The following is an 18,525-nucleotide window of genomic DNA, read 5'->3' as shown; positions in this document are numbered from 1 at the left end:
TCTCTTCTTTTTCAATTAAAACAACCATTATTGTTTTCATAATTTTTAAAATGTCATTGACATTTCACTCTAATAATATTTTTGTAATTTTTTATTTAAAATATTTTTTTTATGTTTAAAAAAAAAATTCCCAAAATCTAGTGGGGGCACGTGACCCCTTGATCACATGCTCCCTCTGCCACTGAGTGTAGCTGCTATTCCCGAAGTTGCTATTGCAATAGCAATTTGACCTTGACTTCTTACTAAGGCCAACAGTGCATGATATAAATGTCTTCCCAGTTCCTCCTGGGCCATCCACAAAGAAAATTGCATTTTCATTACGTTTGACAACTGCCATTATTGAATTAAATGCATTGCGTTGATCACTATTCAACGTGGTAATGGAATCCAAATCTTCTTGATGAGTTACAATAGAAAGCTCATCTTGTATGACCTTTGGAACTGTTGAATTATCATCAAAATTTATTGTCATTTCAAGAAAATCATATTCTAATATGTCCTTGTTATGTTGTTGTAGCAAATGATTTACATCTCGAAGGGTTTTGTTAAGGACATACATATTACTCATATTGGTTGAAGATCTGTAATCTTCAATCAAATAAGGATAGATTTCATCCCACAAACTTCAGACCCCAGTTGGCACATAATATATCAAAATTGTAACGAACAATCTCCTTAAAGCTGATGGCATGTGCATGGTTGCAGCTTCTAACAAATATTGTCATATGTTATCATCGTGCTCTAAGAAACCATGATGTTCAGCTGATTGTTTGAAAGTTGGATACATAATTCCGTCAATCATTAACAAATGTTCAAATGATTTTGGTCCTCTAATCTGATTTAGTAAAATTCTCAAATAAAATCTCTCCCCTTCAGATGGTGAAACTGTGCAAATTCTACCAATTACTCTTCGGCGGGTCAATCTCTGTTGCCAAATCTTTTCTTTGTTGCACCATCTATAGTGTTGAAGGATCTCTCGATATAAATAACGGTTTGCACTTTCATTATCAATATTTAATTGAAAGAATTGGGTAAGTATTGTTCTGGAATAGTATTCATCTCCTAAAACATTTGTAATGTCTTAGAATGTATAAAACCTCACTTGTTGGTTGTTTGGTAAGTGTATTTGGAGACGTTCCACGCTAGGAGTCATTCTGGTCATTGAAAATTTGAACATTTTCCACAATACTTCTGGAGCACAAACTCATCTTCCATCTATAAACTGTTGTACTTCATCATAATTAGGGCCTTGACGAACTTCTAATGCGACACGATCAGGACCCTTATAAACATATTTGTATAAGTACTTGACATTTGTAACACTGCTGCAAATTTCGACATTGATATGACAATCATATTTTAAGAGCAACCATGGGTTGTACGGAACAACCCAGCTATTGTCCACTATAACTCTTTCATTACTCTTCCTTCGATAAATAGGATATGAATCATTTCCAAGTGTAGTGATTGGAGAAAATGGTTTTGGAAAACGGTTTTTGCACAGACCATTTGTCATACATGCTGATTGTTGATTGTACATTTTACATGGGCCATGCATCATGTGCTTTATAACTGCACTGTATAATGCAAGCTCCAATCTCTTGTCTGGAATTTCAGCTCTGACAATGTTATCATAATTGTCAGGAGCATGCAACTTGCCATTTTCATCTAAGATAACAACCATGTGTGCATGTTGTAGGCCTCTTTTTTGGTATTCAATAACATATGTGTATGCTAGAACTTTTCTGAGTACATGTTTTGTTAGATTGTCGGTCTTCATCTCCTCAAATTTTGAATGAAATATTCTTGTTAACAAATCAGGGTGATCATGTGGTGATTGTCAAGGTAACAACTCAGCTTTAATTTCAGGCTAATTTGGATTGCAGGTTAGTAACGAAAAGATCAGGCTTTCCATACGTTTGGACCAAGGCCATTGCATCCTGATATTGTTGATACATGTCTCGTGGGCTACCAACAAACGACGAATGTAATATTGTTCTACGACCAACATTACCTAAAAAATATTTTGTTGTAACATAAATGTTATATAAATAACAATAATATGTGCGTGTGTAGTTGTAATGCCATAAGTGATAAATTTTACCTCCATAATTTTTACCAACATGTACTGCATCTAGTAGACCTTGATAAAAATCGGCTCAAATGTCATTTTGATGAGTACGCATCCATCTTAATTTGTGAAACTCAATCTTCACGTAATTATATACGACAAAGTGCTGTAAAAGGCGACTTTCTCCAAGAAAAAGAGATTGATCACCAAGGCGAATCTGAGTTGTAATAATTATAAACAATTGAAAGTAAGGAATTTGTATGAAATAATTATAGATTAATAAAAAAACTTTTTTTTTATAATATATTATGTTTATGTCATCATCTGTAGCATATAAGCATAGAAATCGCAACATGTTACTTTTTCGCCATCGTTATTTCGAGTATTTACATCCCATCCATATGAGCCATAGGGTAACAACGGAGGATACTGTAATGGATCATAGTATCCAGCAATATCTGGAATATTTAGGAGGTGACCACTGGTTGATTGAACAATGATATCTCTTGGTCTTAAATTTCCAGCTTCTTCTTCGCCTACTAAAACTACAACAACTTCAGGAGTAGTCGGAAGGTTATATTGGGCCTTATTACATGGCTGCTCTTTGATCTAAAGTCTGCATTCAGGTATATCAAGGCGTTGACTCAACTGGCGAAATGTGTGGAGAAATGGATTAAAAGCATTTAAGATATTTTTTATCTTCTTAAGCAAATCCAAGTGCAAGCTTTCATTTTCAAACATTTGATTCTCATTCTCGTGGTCAGTGTCATAAACATACAGCTGCAAATATCTTGGCCTATCTCTAGAGTTTGGTAAGAGACTTCCAATCTTATGATATATGGCTCCTTGTGCACGAAATGTGTACACACCTCGACTTCTTGTTGTTAGGTTTTCATCAATGTGAACCCTCATCGAAGTAAAGGAGAAAACATGATTGTAGGCTTGAACATTTTGTCTGAAATGACGACCCTCCATTGTTTGGTCAGAGAAGATGTCAAGCATCTCATTTGGAGCTGTTACTGGTGGCAAAACAAATTTTCCATTTTTACAACACATGGTAGATGTTTCATGGTGAAATAATCTTGCATTGCAATGTATACATGTAGTCGGAGCGAGGAACTGCATTCTTTAATAGCATTCACTTTCATGAAAGTTTCTTGCACAATTGTGATATCTCCTACGGGTAAATGATCAATTATCTGGAACATCTTCATCACCAAAATCATTATGATCGTGGTCGACATGAGGGATATTTCCTATAAAAATATTATATTTATGACGTACTGTTTTGTTATTAATATAATAATATTTGTTTGGAAGTGTTTTGTTTTGTATTTAAAAGCCCAGGAAAAATTACATTTCCAATATTAAATGTAATTATATTATATATCATATTTGTATGGGCATTTATTTGAATATGTATTGAAGAGGCTGTTAAATTAGTAAAAGTATATGGATTGAAGGTTTTTTTGTTTACCTTCCATTTGAATTTGATGAGGACTATCTTTTCTACTGCCATTTGTGCTTCCACGCTCATAAATTGAATGAGTAGGTGCATATCGGGGCAAGTCTTTACGTGCGAGTAGAGTCATTCTGGCTTCCCGATTAAAAGCATTAGGTGCAGCTAAATTGCCTTCTTCATGAATGGTTGGCAAAAGTCTTGGTTGTGGCCTACGCCATCCTGTTCGATTTCTTCTTGGGATTGCATTGCAAAAGTTTAACATGCATTCTAATAAATAAAAATAAATATAAATTGAATTAAATGAATGTTAGTGGAAAACTTAGAAGTGTAGTTGGCTAAATCATAATATCCTTAGATAAAATTTCAATACTTACCACTAGTTTGTGCATTTGTCGTATTATGTACTTGCTCTGGATGGGAGATTTGTTTGAGATTTTCACCCATTTGCCTTCTTTGTCGATAATTTGTTTGTCGCCTTGCAAGTTGTTGTTCGCATTGTTCAATAGTTAATGAAGTCGTCCTTCGTCTTGCATAATTGCACCATCTTTCCCTATCACTTTCTCTTTGGTGAACATTAGAGCCCTCACTTTGTTCGCGAATGAGCAATTTTCGTCTATGCTGAGTAAGACGGCGTTGCTCCAATCTCGCATTACGTTGTTCTAACTCTCTTTTTTGGTCTTCAGTTTGAGCAACTGATTCCAAAATTGAGCGTTGCCCCCTCTGTTGTAGGTATAAACGTCGTCGTTCACGATTTTGTTGTTGGACATGCCTCACATTTTATGTATTAGGGCAATCGAGATTCATTTTTCCAGGGATTGTTAGCAAACTCACACCTTACAATAATAAATTCTAATAATGTTAAACAAAATTACTAAGAAAAATAATTTATTGTTCAGAAGATTGAACTTTTATATGGTGACAAAAAATAAATTCTCTTTGTTTTTTTTCTTAAACAATTACATTATTTATATAATAATAAAAAAATTAAAAATAAACCTTTTATACTAAAAAAAATAAATAATAAATAAATACCATATTTTTTAATTCACAATTACAGAATTTATACTTACCAAAAAAAATAACAAATAAAACAAATAAACATACAACTATTAATAGAACACTTACTGTCACGATCCAAACCCGCCCCTATAGGTTTAACATCGTAACCGGCCAGTAATCCTAGGATTACCAAAGGCCTCTGAGACAATTAACATACTATTAGGGGCTAGCAGAAGCAAATAACAAATATATAACGTCCATTGAGCTGTGCCGACTTATATGAGATAGAAAAATTTTAAACTTTTTATATACATATATACACATCATCCTTACGTTATTATATATATACATATTAGACAAAAAGGGACTTAGCCCTATTTACAAAATACACAAGATTTGCTTAACCAAACAAGACTTAAACTTTAAATTACATAGCCATAGCCATTTGACATATCCGGAACCTCCACGGGAGGCACATAGGTTGGCTGACAAAAACAGATTCCAGGTAGATGCCTCTAAGCCTGGTCACATGCTTGATCACCTACATACATAAATAATGCAGTGAGCTAGAGCCCAGTGAATAATAACAGAGTAAAGGGTTTTAATGAATGATATCTATCACAGAGTTAGAAATCATAAACATATTCTTATCGGAAACAGAGTCTTATGCATATTCAGACTTCAAATCAGAAATAGATTCAAATACATGTTCATATTCATATTCAGATTTTGCATAAGATCATACGTGGCACACTCATTAGCTGTCATATTAACTTGGTCCTGAGACCCACATGTATAGTTAGAATCGACGACCATAAAGGTCCATATCTTGCGCGCAAGTAGCCATAGTATTGTTACCCCCAAGTAAAGGCTACGTGAATATAGGCCTCGGTATTGTTACCCCCGGACAAGGGCCACGTGAATATAAGCCACAGTACTGTTACCCTTGGACGAGGGCTACGTGCATATTGGCCATAGTATTGTTACCCCCGGGCGAGGGCCACGTGAGCTAAGGATGGTACAAATACATTTCAGAAAAATGGACATTTGTTCATAATTCGTAAAATAGCATTTCAAAAAATAGATCGTATCATACCAATCAGAAAATACTTGTAATTAAACATAACTTTACAGAGTTATTATTTACAGTGTTCTAGTGCTTAATTCGTCCCTGCGTTTGACCCTACATAATTCATAACATATTGGGTCATTTTACAATTCATTTCATTCTTTAACTTGTTTAACATTCTTAGGCTCCTTTCATGTTCTTTAATTCATCTACAATGTTTAATGCATGCCTAAGAGTGCTTTCAAATGAAGGAGAACGGAAAATGAAGCATAAAATATCTTTTCAAAATTTCTGAAACAGGGCCCTCCGCTCGAGCATAGCTTCAGCCGTTCGAGTGGACCCTTTTGGTCTGCAAAAGTACTGGTTGCTTGCAAATTACGATCAAGCGAGACTTTTGATGCTCAAGCGAGGAGTCTAGTAATACAGGGTACGCTCGAGCGAGACTCTCCACGCTCGAGCGGACATGTCGAATTCTGAGTTTTTCTAGATTATGTTTGAGCTTCAAAACTTGGTTCCAACCAATGTAATTAATATCATAAAACTCATATTTCCACCATATAACTTTTAGCATGAATATAAGGGCCAATTTTACAAGATTTGAAGTTCATATCTCCAAGGGTTCATCATACAAGCCCAAATTACTTCTAATTCATTTCCTTAAACTTCATAACTCACAAATTCTAAAACTTGAATTGAGCTTTCAAAATAATTTCAAGACTTAGGTTCATACATGTCTTGTCTAAAAACATACAAACTCTTAAATAATCAAGAAAATATGATCCATTTTAAATCATTTACATCAAAACTCCTTTAATTTATAAATTAAGTTCATTGTTCATAAACGCATAAATTTCCAAAGCTTAATTCTTATTTCATCAAAATATGAAATCAATTATTAGAAATCCATGATGTATGTACAATCAGAATATTAAAACTTATAGAACTTGTCCATGCATGTAGAAATTAGACCTAATTTATGTATGATATTCCAAAATCAAACCCAAAATAATTAATTTCTAAATTAATTTTCATAAATTTGAACATAGATTCAATTTCTCATTTTCTTTTTAATTACATAAAATTAACTTCAAGCTCTTAGTATTTTCCTTTAAATCATGAAATTGGAGTCATGAAACTTTGCATGTATGAAATTATAATCAAAATCAAACCATCTACACAAAAATCCCTTTAATTCAAAATTAAGCTCAAAATATTCATGAATTTATAATTTACCAAAACTTGTTCTTCTTATACCCAAACATGAAATTAATTCTTCAAATCTCTTAAAAATTCATTGATTCATGTAAAGATGAAATCCAAATTCATGAGGAATAACACAAATTAAACTCACTTGATAAATTTTCTAAATTAATCTCTTAGTTCTTGACCTTAATTCTTTTCTTTTCATTATATGTAAATTACATACAAGTGGATTCTATTTCTTTTTGATTTTCAAAACAAGAAATTAAACATATGAGCCATAATTTTTGTTCTTGAAAACATGCAAGATATATGTATTCTCTTATATTATGCAAGATCTTCAAAACCAAGTGCAAAATGATGTAACATGAGACATGCAACCATAGATGTGAACTTAGTTTGCTTGTCATCATCTTCTTGACATTTCCTAACAAATTCCATGTAATTAATCCCAATTATTTCATGAACTCAACCTTTAGATGAGTTTCCTACAAGATTTTAGCTTAAATTTCATACCTAGGGCTTTAATTTGTTGAAATCTTTGAGCTTTTTCCTTTCTTTCTTTACTTCTCTTCTTTTATTCTTCTTTCCTTGGCTCTTTGGATTAATTTCCAGCACAAAGTCTCTTTCTCCCTCTCCCTTTTCTTTCTCTCCACGTCCAGAATGGTTCTCTTACCAAATGAATGGTTGAACAAAACAAAATGTAGGCTTAAAGGTTCTAGAATAGGAGTAGATTAGTCACTAATTATCCATTAGTTTAATTTATCACTTCTTAATTTTAATTAATCTTGATTAATCAAAATTTAATTAATCATAACTAATCACAAGTCCCACATAATTTAATTAGTCTAATTGACTTCAATTAATGCCCAATTAATTATAATTAAATTTAGGGGAATTGACCAGTAAATCCTATATTCCCATCTTATAGACCATATGATCCTAATTGTTTTTTTTGTTACCGTTTAGTCCCGTTGAGTGTATGTGGACCATTTTGCCATTGACGCCTTAAATTTAGGGGTGGGTTCGTGGGACGCGCGTGGGTTTGTGGAATGGGGGTGTGATTGTGTGTCTCGTAACAATTACAAAATGTAATAATCTTTTTTTTTAGTTGCTGCCAGTGATGTGGGTCAGTTCTGAGTTCACGTGACACTGTGTAACCCGACCCACGAAACCGTTCTAAATTCTTTGTTCGATGTATTTGGGGGTTTCTAAGATTTCGTTTTTGGGTTTCGACGTGAAACGCAGAATCTGATACGATCATCCCCTTGTGTCATTTGAAATTCAAATTTCGTTGATTGCGGAACCAACGACCCTGATTTTGGAAATATCTGACGCATTCGTTTTGTGCATAATAGAATCTTTAGGGTTCGAAATCCTTTATTCGTGGTGGCCAAGAACCCTAATACATTCCGTGGAACTGGTTGTCGCTCTGCGAACATTGCAGATTAGTCTGAGGTTTGTTTGGCTGGGGGTACGGAAAAGTATTTGAAATGCCTGACACTGGTAAGTTGGTAATGGATTGGGTTATTATTTTACGTTTAGCATTATATATTGGCGTGGTTAGGGATTTTGGTTTGAGTCGATAATGGTATGTGTTACTCCGCACAGTCAAATATGATATGTAGGTATGATTGTCGTTGTAATTTGTTCAGTAATGGCGTGTTTCTGAGTATTTGTTTGTTGTGTTGTTTGAATAAAGTTTTGGTTGGTTTTGAAACGTAGGCAAAATTGTACTTGTAGTGCCAGTGTGGGGTATGTGTTTGAAGTTTTTTGTGAAAAGGATTAGTTATGGTGTGGGGTTTTTTACTGTCGAGGGAAAAGTGCTTTGTGTGAGGGGACCACATGCACTTGGGTGTGGGGATGGAATTATTTTTTTCATGTGTGTGGAAGTTGTGTGGACGTGGAATGTGTATGCTAGTGTCAAATGGTATGTATTATGTTGCTTTATCACTAACATTGTTGGTCAAAGGGTTTGTTGATGTGTGTGGTGTACGCGGGCGTTATGTGAATGTGTTGTGAACAATTTTTTGTTGGAGTTGTAAGTAATTTTGTTAAGTGACATGTTTTTTTTTTCAGATTGTGTTGTTGTGAGTGGGTTGGGTAATGTATGTTTATGTGAATTTCTGAAATTTGTCAGTTTGTGGTGAAGTTGTATTTGTTGCTTATGTGAGTTGTGGAACTGTAGGTGTTAATTCTGCTGGGTCTCGGTGGACACAGTCATGTGAACGTAAAAGGCAAGAGGCATTGGGCTTGTCATTGAGAAGAAAAGTCGGGGTGAACATGCCTGGACGAGTCCTATTTAAGCAGCCCAATATTGTCAGCCGGTCCGTTGGTGCTAGGAAAGGTGTCAAACCACGGCTCAATTTCCGGTCTAACGTTGCTGGGATCATTAAATTGGTTTACGCAGTCAATTTGCGGGAAGTGCACCTGGCATACTTGAGAAGGACACCGTTTTGGATTATGATTGAAGCTATATTAATGAACCAGATTGATCACACAGAGTTCCGAAAAGGCGACGATCTGATCGTGCGTATCCTAAGGTCATACAGTGTACGGGAAGGCAAGTTTGTTCTGGGTGGCCGTGGAGTTGACTTGACGGATGAGGATATGAAGCTGTTGTTTGGGTTGCAAGGTGGTAATGCATTCCTTGATTTGACGCCACGACCAAGGCTCGTGTCTGATTTTGTCCAGCGTAGGTGTCCAGGGACAAGCAGGATAACGGCCAAACTTGTGAAGGATTTGCTGATGGAGGCCTCGGTAGGGGACACCCCGAACGATCATGAGGATACGGCCAAGTTTATTTGTCTGTATGTGTGTGGGAAGCTTTTGTTTGCCACGTCCGGAGAGACCATTAGTTGGACCCTGATACGGTACGTGGACAACTTTGACGCCATGAAATTATATGATTGGGGTGCAGCTGTACGTAATATGCTCATGTGTTCGGTAAGGGACTTCCATCGGACACCGGAGAAAGTTACCGGATGCGTAGTTGTTTTAACGGTACGTGTACAACCTGTCTGTGGGTAGTTAATTTCTTGGCTAAAATAAGTTTATGGTTTTTGTTAAGGTTTTGGAGTGGTTTTTATTATGGTTTGGTTGTTTCATGCTTGTTTGTGGTGCAGTTTTGGTTGTGTGAACATACAAACATTGTGAAGCCGAAATATGGTCACATGTTCCCCAGATTCCTGAGATGGGACGTTGGTGAGCTGTTATCTACTTCACAAGGTCTGAAGCTGTCCGAGACAAATAAGTTTGAGGTAATTATTTATGAATCGTTGAGTTTTTTGTCAGGTTATATTGTGTTCCCATGCTGTTGTTGTTATGTGTGGTTGCACTGATGTTGGGTTGTAAAATATGCTGTTTTGGCTAGGTGATCACGGACGAGTTGAGCGTACAGGTGCACGAAGTGGCAATGTTGGAGGGGGAGGGTATGTTGGGGGAAGGTAATGTGGGTCTGGTTGAAAAAGAGGGTGGTAAAGTGACAGGGCTGGCTGTTAGTGGGACTGCAGAAGTGGCTGTTACAGTGGAGGGCAGGAGCTATGGTAAGCAGTGTAGTGGGAACATACATAAGGAAGACGTTAATGTGCCGTTTGGCGTGCGTAGTGTGGAACGTGGGGGTGTATCCAGCGTGGTGGTAGAGGGTGGGGATGGTAAGTTCTTACCCCCGTTCAGTAGTCCGACCGGGAAGAGCAATTGTGGACATGTTGGTTCAAGAAGTCCTGATTTTATAACTGTGGACGCAGGAGACAGCAGAGTTGTAATGAAATTGAAGAACGAAGTTGAAAGATTGAAAAGGAAGAATGAGATGCAATCAGTTAATTTGGTGGCAGGATTCGAGAGCATTTTTAAGGTGAAAGATGAAGAATGCAAGAAACTTATAGCTGAGAATGCCGAGTTACGACGGAGCCTTGCAGCCCTTGAGGAACAAGTTGCTGAGCAAGCAGTGCATAGTGTGACGCAACATTTTACCAGTGTGAATGTCACGGACCCTAATGTTGACAGATATGTTGTTCGTAATGGGGTTGGTGTTGGTAATGTACAGGACCACTGCCCCACTGTTGAAGGTGGTATCATGGTGGACGCCTCTCCCGTCGCATATGTTCCCATAGTTGACAACAACGAAATGCACGATCCCATCCTAGCAGATGACAGTGACGTTGTTGTTGTGAGTCCGTTGTTGACGGAAGGTGGCAGTGCTGTGGGTGGTATGAACTCCTTTGTACGTAACATCAAAGGTAAAGTGAGGAAGAATCTGAAGTTATCGGGGTTTGAGTACCCAGAGTTGAGGCGTAAGGAACGGGTGATGAACAACGAAGTGAACGTTTCAAAGACCGGGGTGGTTGGATGTAGTGTCGATGTGGTGAAAAGCCAAAGTGTGATTGATGTGGACGGGGTTGGTGACGGGAAGAAAATTTTCACAGGTTTTGGAATCACGAATCGTAACACAGTGTGGAAGATGATGACTGAGATAGAAAAAGATGTGATAAGCAATGCGTATGATACATACGGTGATAGGTCAGTCCTGTGTGTGTTTGTGGGTTTAATTTTTAAGGAGTGCACTACTAATTGCAGTGGTAGTTTTTTGTACTGTAGTACACAATGTTAGTGTTGTTTATGTGATTGAAATGTTATATGTTGACACGTGTGTAAGGCTGTAATGTGGGTTGGTCGAATTGATGGCAATGCAGTATATTTTTCGGACGTTAGATCACTGGTGAGGCAATTAGGTGTGCGGGGGAATGTAAGTGTTACCAATTCCGTTATGGGTCATACTAGTTTACCGAAATAACTCTTTTGTGAAAGTGTGTGACTCTGTGAATATTGGTTTTATTTGGATTCTGGCACTATTTGTCGCAGGTTATTGACGCCTTCGCAGAGGTGCTGTCTGATGAGCAGGAAAGGTTGAATGCGGGAAAAGATTTTCCGGAGAACTCCTATTTCTTCAGCAGCATATGCTGGGTAAGTGTTTTTCAGGTATCCATTGTGTGTCATTGTTTGTGGGTGGTGTTGACTGATCTTGTTTTTTTGGTTTGTCGTGTGTTTTTGATGTGTGCAGGACGTGATGAAAGGTGACAATGTGGAGGCAAAATTCAAGTATGTGACGAGCAATTTACATGCTGGTAGGGATGCACGTTACATCCATTTCCCGGTTTGCCACCTTGGTCATTGGACGTTAGTGGTTTATGATACTGAGGACGGAACCTGGAAGCACTACAATTCGATGCGGAGCAGGACGGGTACAGGCGGTGTGCACTATGCGGAGGCTGTAAAATTGGTGTGTTGATATGAATAATGATATAGTTGACGAGTATTGGACTAATTTACGTGTATTGGAGGTACATGTTATACATTCTCATTGGGTTTGTTTTTATGGCGCAGAAAAAAATTGTAACGAACATTCAGCGGCAAGCGATGGCTGCAAATGGATTGGAGCAGCTGGTTGGTACGCAGGACTTTGATATGATGGTTGAATCAGTTTCGGAATGCCCCCAGCAGCGTGCGGAAACGTAAGTGCGACGTGTTTTTATTTATTTATTCTTCTTAACAAAAGGTTGTTCCTGTAGAAGATTTCTGATGTGTTTTGTTGTCTGACCGTTTCTAATGTGTGTTTTGTTGCAGCATGGACTGTGCAATTATTGTTTGCGCAGTAATGAGACAGTATGTGAATCATGTTGATGTGGGGCGGTCGTTGGAAGGAGGCAACTGTAGCGTGTTACGTGCGGACATGGTGAAAAGATTCATTAGAGATCTTATACGTGGGGTGATGAGCAACATGGGCCGAATGGTTGGGTGAATGAAGTTCAATTACCGTTACGTTACTACGTACTAGAAGTACTTTATATTTTGCTGCGTAGATTACAATTTGGAAAAAGTTTTTTGGTTGGCAGTTGCAGTACATACTGTTTATATTTTGTGTGTTGGTTTTTTGGTTTTCGCATTGGTTTGTGGTATATAATGTGGGTATCGTCGTGGATATTTTTGGTTACGTTGAAATTAAATTATGCCTAGATTATAAACAAATAAGACCTATTACGTTACTCCGTTCTGCAACTGTGTTGAATTATAGTGATCAATACGCCCGTTTGAAATACTGATTTACTGTAGTTGCATCGATATGGAAATCTAACTTACTGGTTGTTGTTCTGTTCGTCTTGCTAGCGGTGTTTAAAGTGGATATTTTTGTGTGTTGGTTTTTTGGTTTTCGCATTGGTTTGTGGTATATAATGTGGGTTTTGTCGTGGATATTTTTGGTTACGTTGAAATTAAATTATGCCTAGATTATAAACAAATAAAAACTATTATGTTACTCCGTTTCGCAACTGTGTTGAATTATAGTGATCAATACGCCCGTTTGAAATACTGATTTACTGTAGTTGCATCGATATGGAAATCTAACTTACTGGTTGCTGTTCTGTTCGTCTTGCTGGCGGTGTTTAAAGTGCATCGTTTCGGGTAGGGTGCGACTGTTAGTTGGAGTTGGGAATTTAGGTGTGTGGTGATGGTGTGAGTTGCAAGTTTTGGTTGATGTTTGCATCGTAAATGTGTGTTTGTGGCGTGATGTTCGCACTGTTAAGCTTGTATGAATTAATGACAGAGGAAGTAATATGTTGTTGATGTGCAAAGGCTGGTGTGATATTCACCACATGACGTCCACACGCTTGGGTTGGTTACCCTGCATGTTGTCATACCAAACACGAATGCAGATTATTTGCATGTTCTGTTGTAGTTGTAAAAATACTGCAGTTCAGGATGCACGTAAAGACACGTGAAAAAATGTTGTGGAAGGTATAAGCTGACATATTGGTTCAATACGCGGATGTAAAAGTTTGTGACGGAACTACGTTATCTGCTGTGGAGATAACACGTTTGAAATTAAATGAAGGAAACCTATTATTAATAACTGAGTGTGCCAATGATAGTAAATTGGTTATGACATTGTCGTGTGGCGTCGCACACAATTATTGAAATCGAAAAACAATTGAAACAAAAAAATTGCATCGAGGAAAAAACTGGAACAGTAATAAGAAAGTATTGTATCGAATATGGCGAGGAAAAAACTTGAATAGTAGTAATAGTTTAGTGCTGGTGTGGCCGGGTGGAAGGATGTGGTTAAATGGGTTCGTTGCATGTCTTCCGGTTATGATTCCCCATGCGCCCACATCTGCCGCATCTTATTTGCTGAACATGTTCCCCCTTTGACAGTATCCTCTTCTTCTTTGGTCTACCGGGTGGACGTTTCACGGCAGGGGGCTTTATGATGTAATCATTTGGGTTGAAAGGTGGTTGCTCGACAGTGGGAATTGGGAAAATGCTTGATGCGTAAGTGGCCCAAAACTCGGACACGTGGAAGTATGGTTCGACCAAAGTGTTCAAATCCCGCCCACTCTTACGGACGGCAACCATCGCATGTGCGCAAGGGAACCCATTGAGTTGCGACTTGAAACATGAGCAAGTTCGTCGTCCGATGTCAACAGTGACCGATGGGAAAGAGTGCACCTCGTGCACATCAGCGTTTGATTGGCTCACTTTCCATGATCTACCTTCGTTGAATGCTTTTTCTAAACGATCTTCTATTTTGGGACATATGGTGCCGGTCCACAGTTGGGAAGCGTCTCTACGTTTCGCCATTTGTCGCATCAATTTGGTCCGTATGCTGTCAACCATTCTTGTGATTGGGAGGTTACGGGCCTCACGGACCCATGAGTTGAATGATTTTGCAGCATTTGAGCACATTTCGCCATAACGTCGCCCCCTGCAGAATGAGTAGAACATGTAGGTAAATAATTATGAACATTATGAGGAAATGTGTTGTGCATGTGGTTTTTATGAGTAACATGTGGAACGGACCTGAAAAATGCATTTGCCCAATGTTGTGGATGTGCATTTGCTAGGAATTCAGATGCAACAGACCTGCCCGATTTTTGGAATTGTTCTACTCTGTGGTTAAAAGCGGTAACAGTTGGTACGTATGCGCAATGTCATAATTTGCTAACCAAACCTGCCCGATGCATACTGTTTGTGTAACGCAACCTGTCCCTTAAGTTCCTCTGCAAATGTTGTAGACAGAATGCATGTTCTGCATTCGGAAATACGGTGGGCATTGCCTCAAGCAAACCAAGGTTCCGATCCGATACGAATGTTAGAGGTCTGTCACCATGAACCACCTGCGCGAGATGATGAAGAAACCAAGACCAGTTTGAGGTGTTTTCGGAATCCACCACCGCATATGATAGCGGGAACAAACCTGTAGATTTGGAAATTTTTTGTAGAACTAAGTATGTACTGCATGCAAAGGTTGTGACAGAAACATAGCGCCTGGGGTTAATGACCACGTTAAAATGTAGTTTACAGGTGGTGTGGTTGGTTGTCATGTGAATGGGGTATTGTGATTGTGTAAATTGAAGGAACTAACCTTGGTTGCCGTCTTTTGCAGTGGCCGCAAGTAGAAAACCTTTGAAGCGGCCTTTGAGGAACGTGGCGTCTAGGAAAAGCAAAGGGCGGCAATGGTGGAACCCGTCGATGCATGCTTTGAATGAAATGAAATAGCGTCTGAACTGTTGGGTGTGATCATCGTATTCGATGTTAATGTAGGTCCCGGGGTTGTGTTCCAATACTGCGTTGCTATACCAACGTAACTGGTCAAACGAAATGGAATGTGCACCGAACAATTCTCCCCTCGCTTTTTCAACACCGAGCCAGGCCACCCGATAACTTATATCGAGCCTGTAATCTTGTTTCAAGTCCAATATCACTTCGGTCGGACGGGTTAAAGGTCTATCACGCACACGTTCAGATACAATGTTGGCCACAAGATCAGACCCAACAAGTGGGTGTGTGGACGTACGCACAGCCACGCCACAAATGTGTTCACTGTTCCATTTTCGTAAGTAGAAAAATCCGTTTGCCTCCAATTTTCGTCCGTGCACAGACCACGTGCAAGACTTCGATTCGTTCATAGCACATATAGCCGTTACCCGAACGGAGTCGTTCTTCAGAAATTTGATCTGGAACCCACATTCAACGGCGTATTTCCGTAGTACATTGCGAAATTCAGAAGCCCCACCTTCGAAATGTTGTCCAATGTGGGTAAAACCTTTTGCCCATGGAGCGGAAAGGAAGACTTTCTCCTTGTGGGGACAAAATGATTGCAGCAGGTCGGTTTCATCATCCATTCCGAAATCATTAAGTAGTGCATCCCCCGTTGTGCCTTGATCTTGGATTATCATTGGGTCAATGGCAGGAATGTTATCATCCCGACGAGGATGCTGTTCAATGACCACGTCAATTAACTGCAACTGGAACGAGCGCGCAAGGCAAACCATATTCTTCAGGTCGACATCGTTCTGTAAGGAGAAGTTGTTATAGCCGGGAATCTTATAGAACAACTGGAAATTTCCCGGCAGGAGTCCGGAAAACTTCGAACAAACATAATCGACAATCTCAGCAAATGTGTTTGACGATTGCAGATTATATGCGACATTCGTGGACCGGTAAGAACAAAGAAGCATCAAAAGGGCGTCCATCTGCATAACGGCACAGGTATGAGTAAGAAATAACACACGACTAAGTATGTGAGAAAGACCCATAACTCGAAGATGAAAAAAATTGCGACAGAATTGCAACTACAATGGGAATTGTGCATCGTTGTCAATGTGTGGTTGCAAGTGCGTAGCGAACGGGAATACATGGAATTGGCTATTGTGTTGGTGAAGTCTAATGTTTATCTGTAAACATTAACGTGCCAGTGTGTTCCACAACATCTACGAAGTTATGCATAGGTGAGGGGGGGATTACTGAAGTGTGGGTATGGTGAGTGAGGGATCCATAACGGAAAATGAAGAGATAACCTGTATGATATGACGGTGTGAACATAAGCGGCTGAATTTCTAAGGCGCAGAGACGATCATGAACCCAGAATGTAAACCCTAATTATAATACCTCTTAAATGAATTTTGACCCACTGTCAGGTTCCACAATTGCTGGGATTGCGCATACCAATATGGAAAAACAGAACATCCCATATATTAGCTGAGGCCATATCCGTCCAGGCCAGACAAAAAAATTTAAAAAAGGACTTATGGGTAAGGAATCCCACCTAATATGGAGTTTTCAATCAAAGAAAAAATCAGCAGGACCAACTGGAACACAATTCACCCATAAAGGACTTTCCGATAAATTTCCCTTAAATTTATCAATCTGAATCAGATTTTTAATCGAACTCCCTAAAGGCTCCAAATATTAAATTAAACTTATTTATATCCTCAATTTTGGTTTCTTAAATAATTTAAGCCTTCAATTTCTGATTAGACTCAAAATTTTGTCAATAAATTACATATTCAAATTAGGCACCACATAAATTAATTTAATTCATAATAATCTTAATTCCCAATCCTCTTAACTTAATTAACTCCAATTTAGACCCAATTAATCAAATCTCAATTTATAAATTTAAATCGAATATTTAATTAAACTCTCATATGGTCCGATACTCCAAATTAAAATAATTTAATTCACCATTTATACTCTCTTGAGCCATTTAGGTTTTCAATTTATAATTCCAAAATAAATCCTCAATAGAATCATATACGAATCAGTCTCCATAATTTTCATAAATCCCAGATTAAATCAAAGTAATGGGCAATTAAATTCAAATTTCTTTAATTAATTAAATGCTAATTATTATACGTGATGGGGTCGTTACACTTACAGTAAATAAAGGTTGGTGTTTTTAGACAACCCTTTGAGAATTTATTAGTTCTGAACAACACAAAGTTGTAAAGTAATTTGTAAAAAATAACAACAATAAAATATTGTATGATTTAGTTGGAGTATTGTGATTTTAAGACATTTAATTTGGTTAACCATAAAGAAAGCAATTGCTTAATTACGACATTGTTTTTATTTTTATAATAATAATGAACCTATGAATTCTAATTTTTTTTTAAAACAGAATTTATACCCAAAAAAATTGCTAAAAATGATTATTTGTAGTTTAGATTGAACTTTTATATGGTGGGAAAAATAAAAAAGTTTTTCATGAAAATATGAGCCTAAAATCCTGATCATAATGTATACATTTTTTTTTTTTTTTGGTTTTGTTTGTTATTTTTTCAATCAACATGAGAAACAAAATGGAATTATAGGATTTTTCATTTTCTCAAGAATTACAGAATTTATACCCGAAATAATAATAAATTGAGTGTAATCAACAAAATGAATGTAAACGATATTATTTAAATTTTTTATAATCTTTATCACAATATTATTTGGATTGAATAATTAAGGAGCAACCATTATTTTTATATTATAATTTTTTTTGAGTTGTGCACATATTGCGTGTGCCCCACTAGTTAAAAGTAAACCAAACAGTTATAAAACATGTACGATCAAAGCAGATGACATGTGCTACCAATTTTTCTTTTTCTTTTTTCCTTACATAATTACAGAATTTATTCAAAAATTACAAATTTTTTGAAAAAAAAAAAAAGACTAAGATGTATTTTGATAGTAAAAAATAAATAAAAATAAACACCATTTTTTTAACTAAACAAATATAGAATTTATATTAAAAAAACAAACAATCACTGATAGAACATTTATAGTAAAAGAAGGGTAGTGTTGTTAGATAATCCCTGGAGAAGTTATTAGTTTTGAACAGTACAAAATTGTAAAGCAACTGGCAAAATAAAAAATTTATTAAAAAAAAAAACAAATTAGTGA

General features: G+C 37.2%; 2 protein-coding genes across 2 annotated transcripts; both read right to left on the bottom strand.

The window, feature by feature from the left end:
* Positions 1-1,204: 1,204 nt before the first annotated feature.
* Positions 1,205-1,684, bottom strand: LOC145791823 (uncharacterized). Its single transcript, XM_082872266.1, has one exon. The coding sequence runs from the start codon at positions 1,682-1,684 to the stop codon at positions 1,205-1,207; it is 480 nt and encodes a 159-aa protein (XP_082728392.1).
* A 12,230-nt stretch (positions 1,685-13,914) lies between these two features.
* Positions 13,915-16,328, bottom strand: LOC145791822 (uncharacterized). Its single transcript, XM_082872265.1, has 4 exons — positions 15,218-16,328; positions 14,836-15,049; positions 14,653-14,715; positions 13,915-14,557 (listed from the first exon to the last, which is right to left on the bottom strand). Exons 1-4 carry the CDS (start codon positions 16,326-16,328, stop codon positions 13,915-13,917), a joined length of 2,031 nt encoding a protein of 676 aa, XP_082728391.1.
* Positions 16,329-18,525: the final 2,197 nt, after the last annotated feature.

Source organism: Camellia sinensis, chromosome 5 (genome assembly GCF_055761805.1).
Source record: "Camellia sinensis isolate YWXY chromosome 5, ASM5576180v1, whole genome shotgun sequence".
Lineage (NCBI taxonomy): Eukaryota > Viridiplantae > Streptophyta > Magnoliopsida > Ericales > Theaceae > Camellia > Camellia sinensis.
This window is presented reverse-complemented; position numbering and strand designations above follow the sequence as displayed.

What these genes read in the sequence shown, in the direction of transcription:
- LOC145791822 (XM_082872265.1), bottom strand. Translation starts at nt 16,328, where the DNA reads ATGGACGCCCTTTTGATGCTTCTTTGTTCTTACCGGTCCACGAATGTC. An exon ending in TGCAAAAGACGGCAACCAAG is followed by an intron (nt 15,050 to 15,217) that starts GTTAGTTCCTTC and finishes CCAAATCTACAG; the next exon opens with GTTTGTTCCCGCTATCATAT. An exon ending in TGGGCAAATGCATTTTTCAG is followed by an intron (nt 14,558 to 14,652) that starts GTCCGTTCCACA and finishes CTCATTCTGCAG; the next exon opens with GGGGCGACGTTATGGCGAAA.
- LOC145791823 (XM_082872266.1), bottom strand. Translation starts at nt 1,684, where the DNA reads ATGGTTGTTATCTTAGATGAAAATGGCAAGTTGCATGCTCCTGACAAT.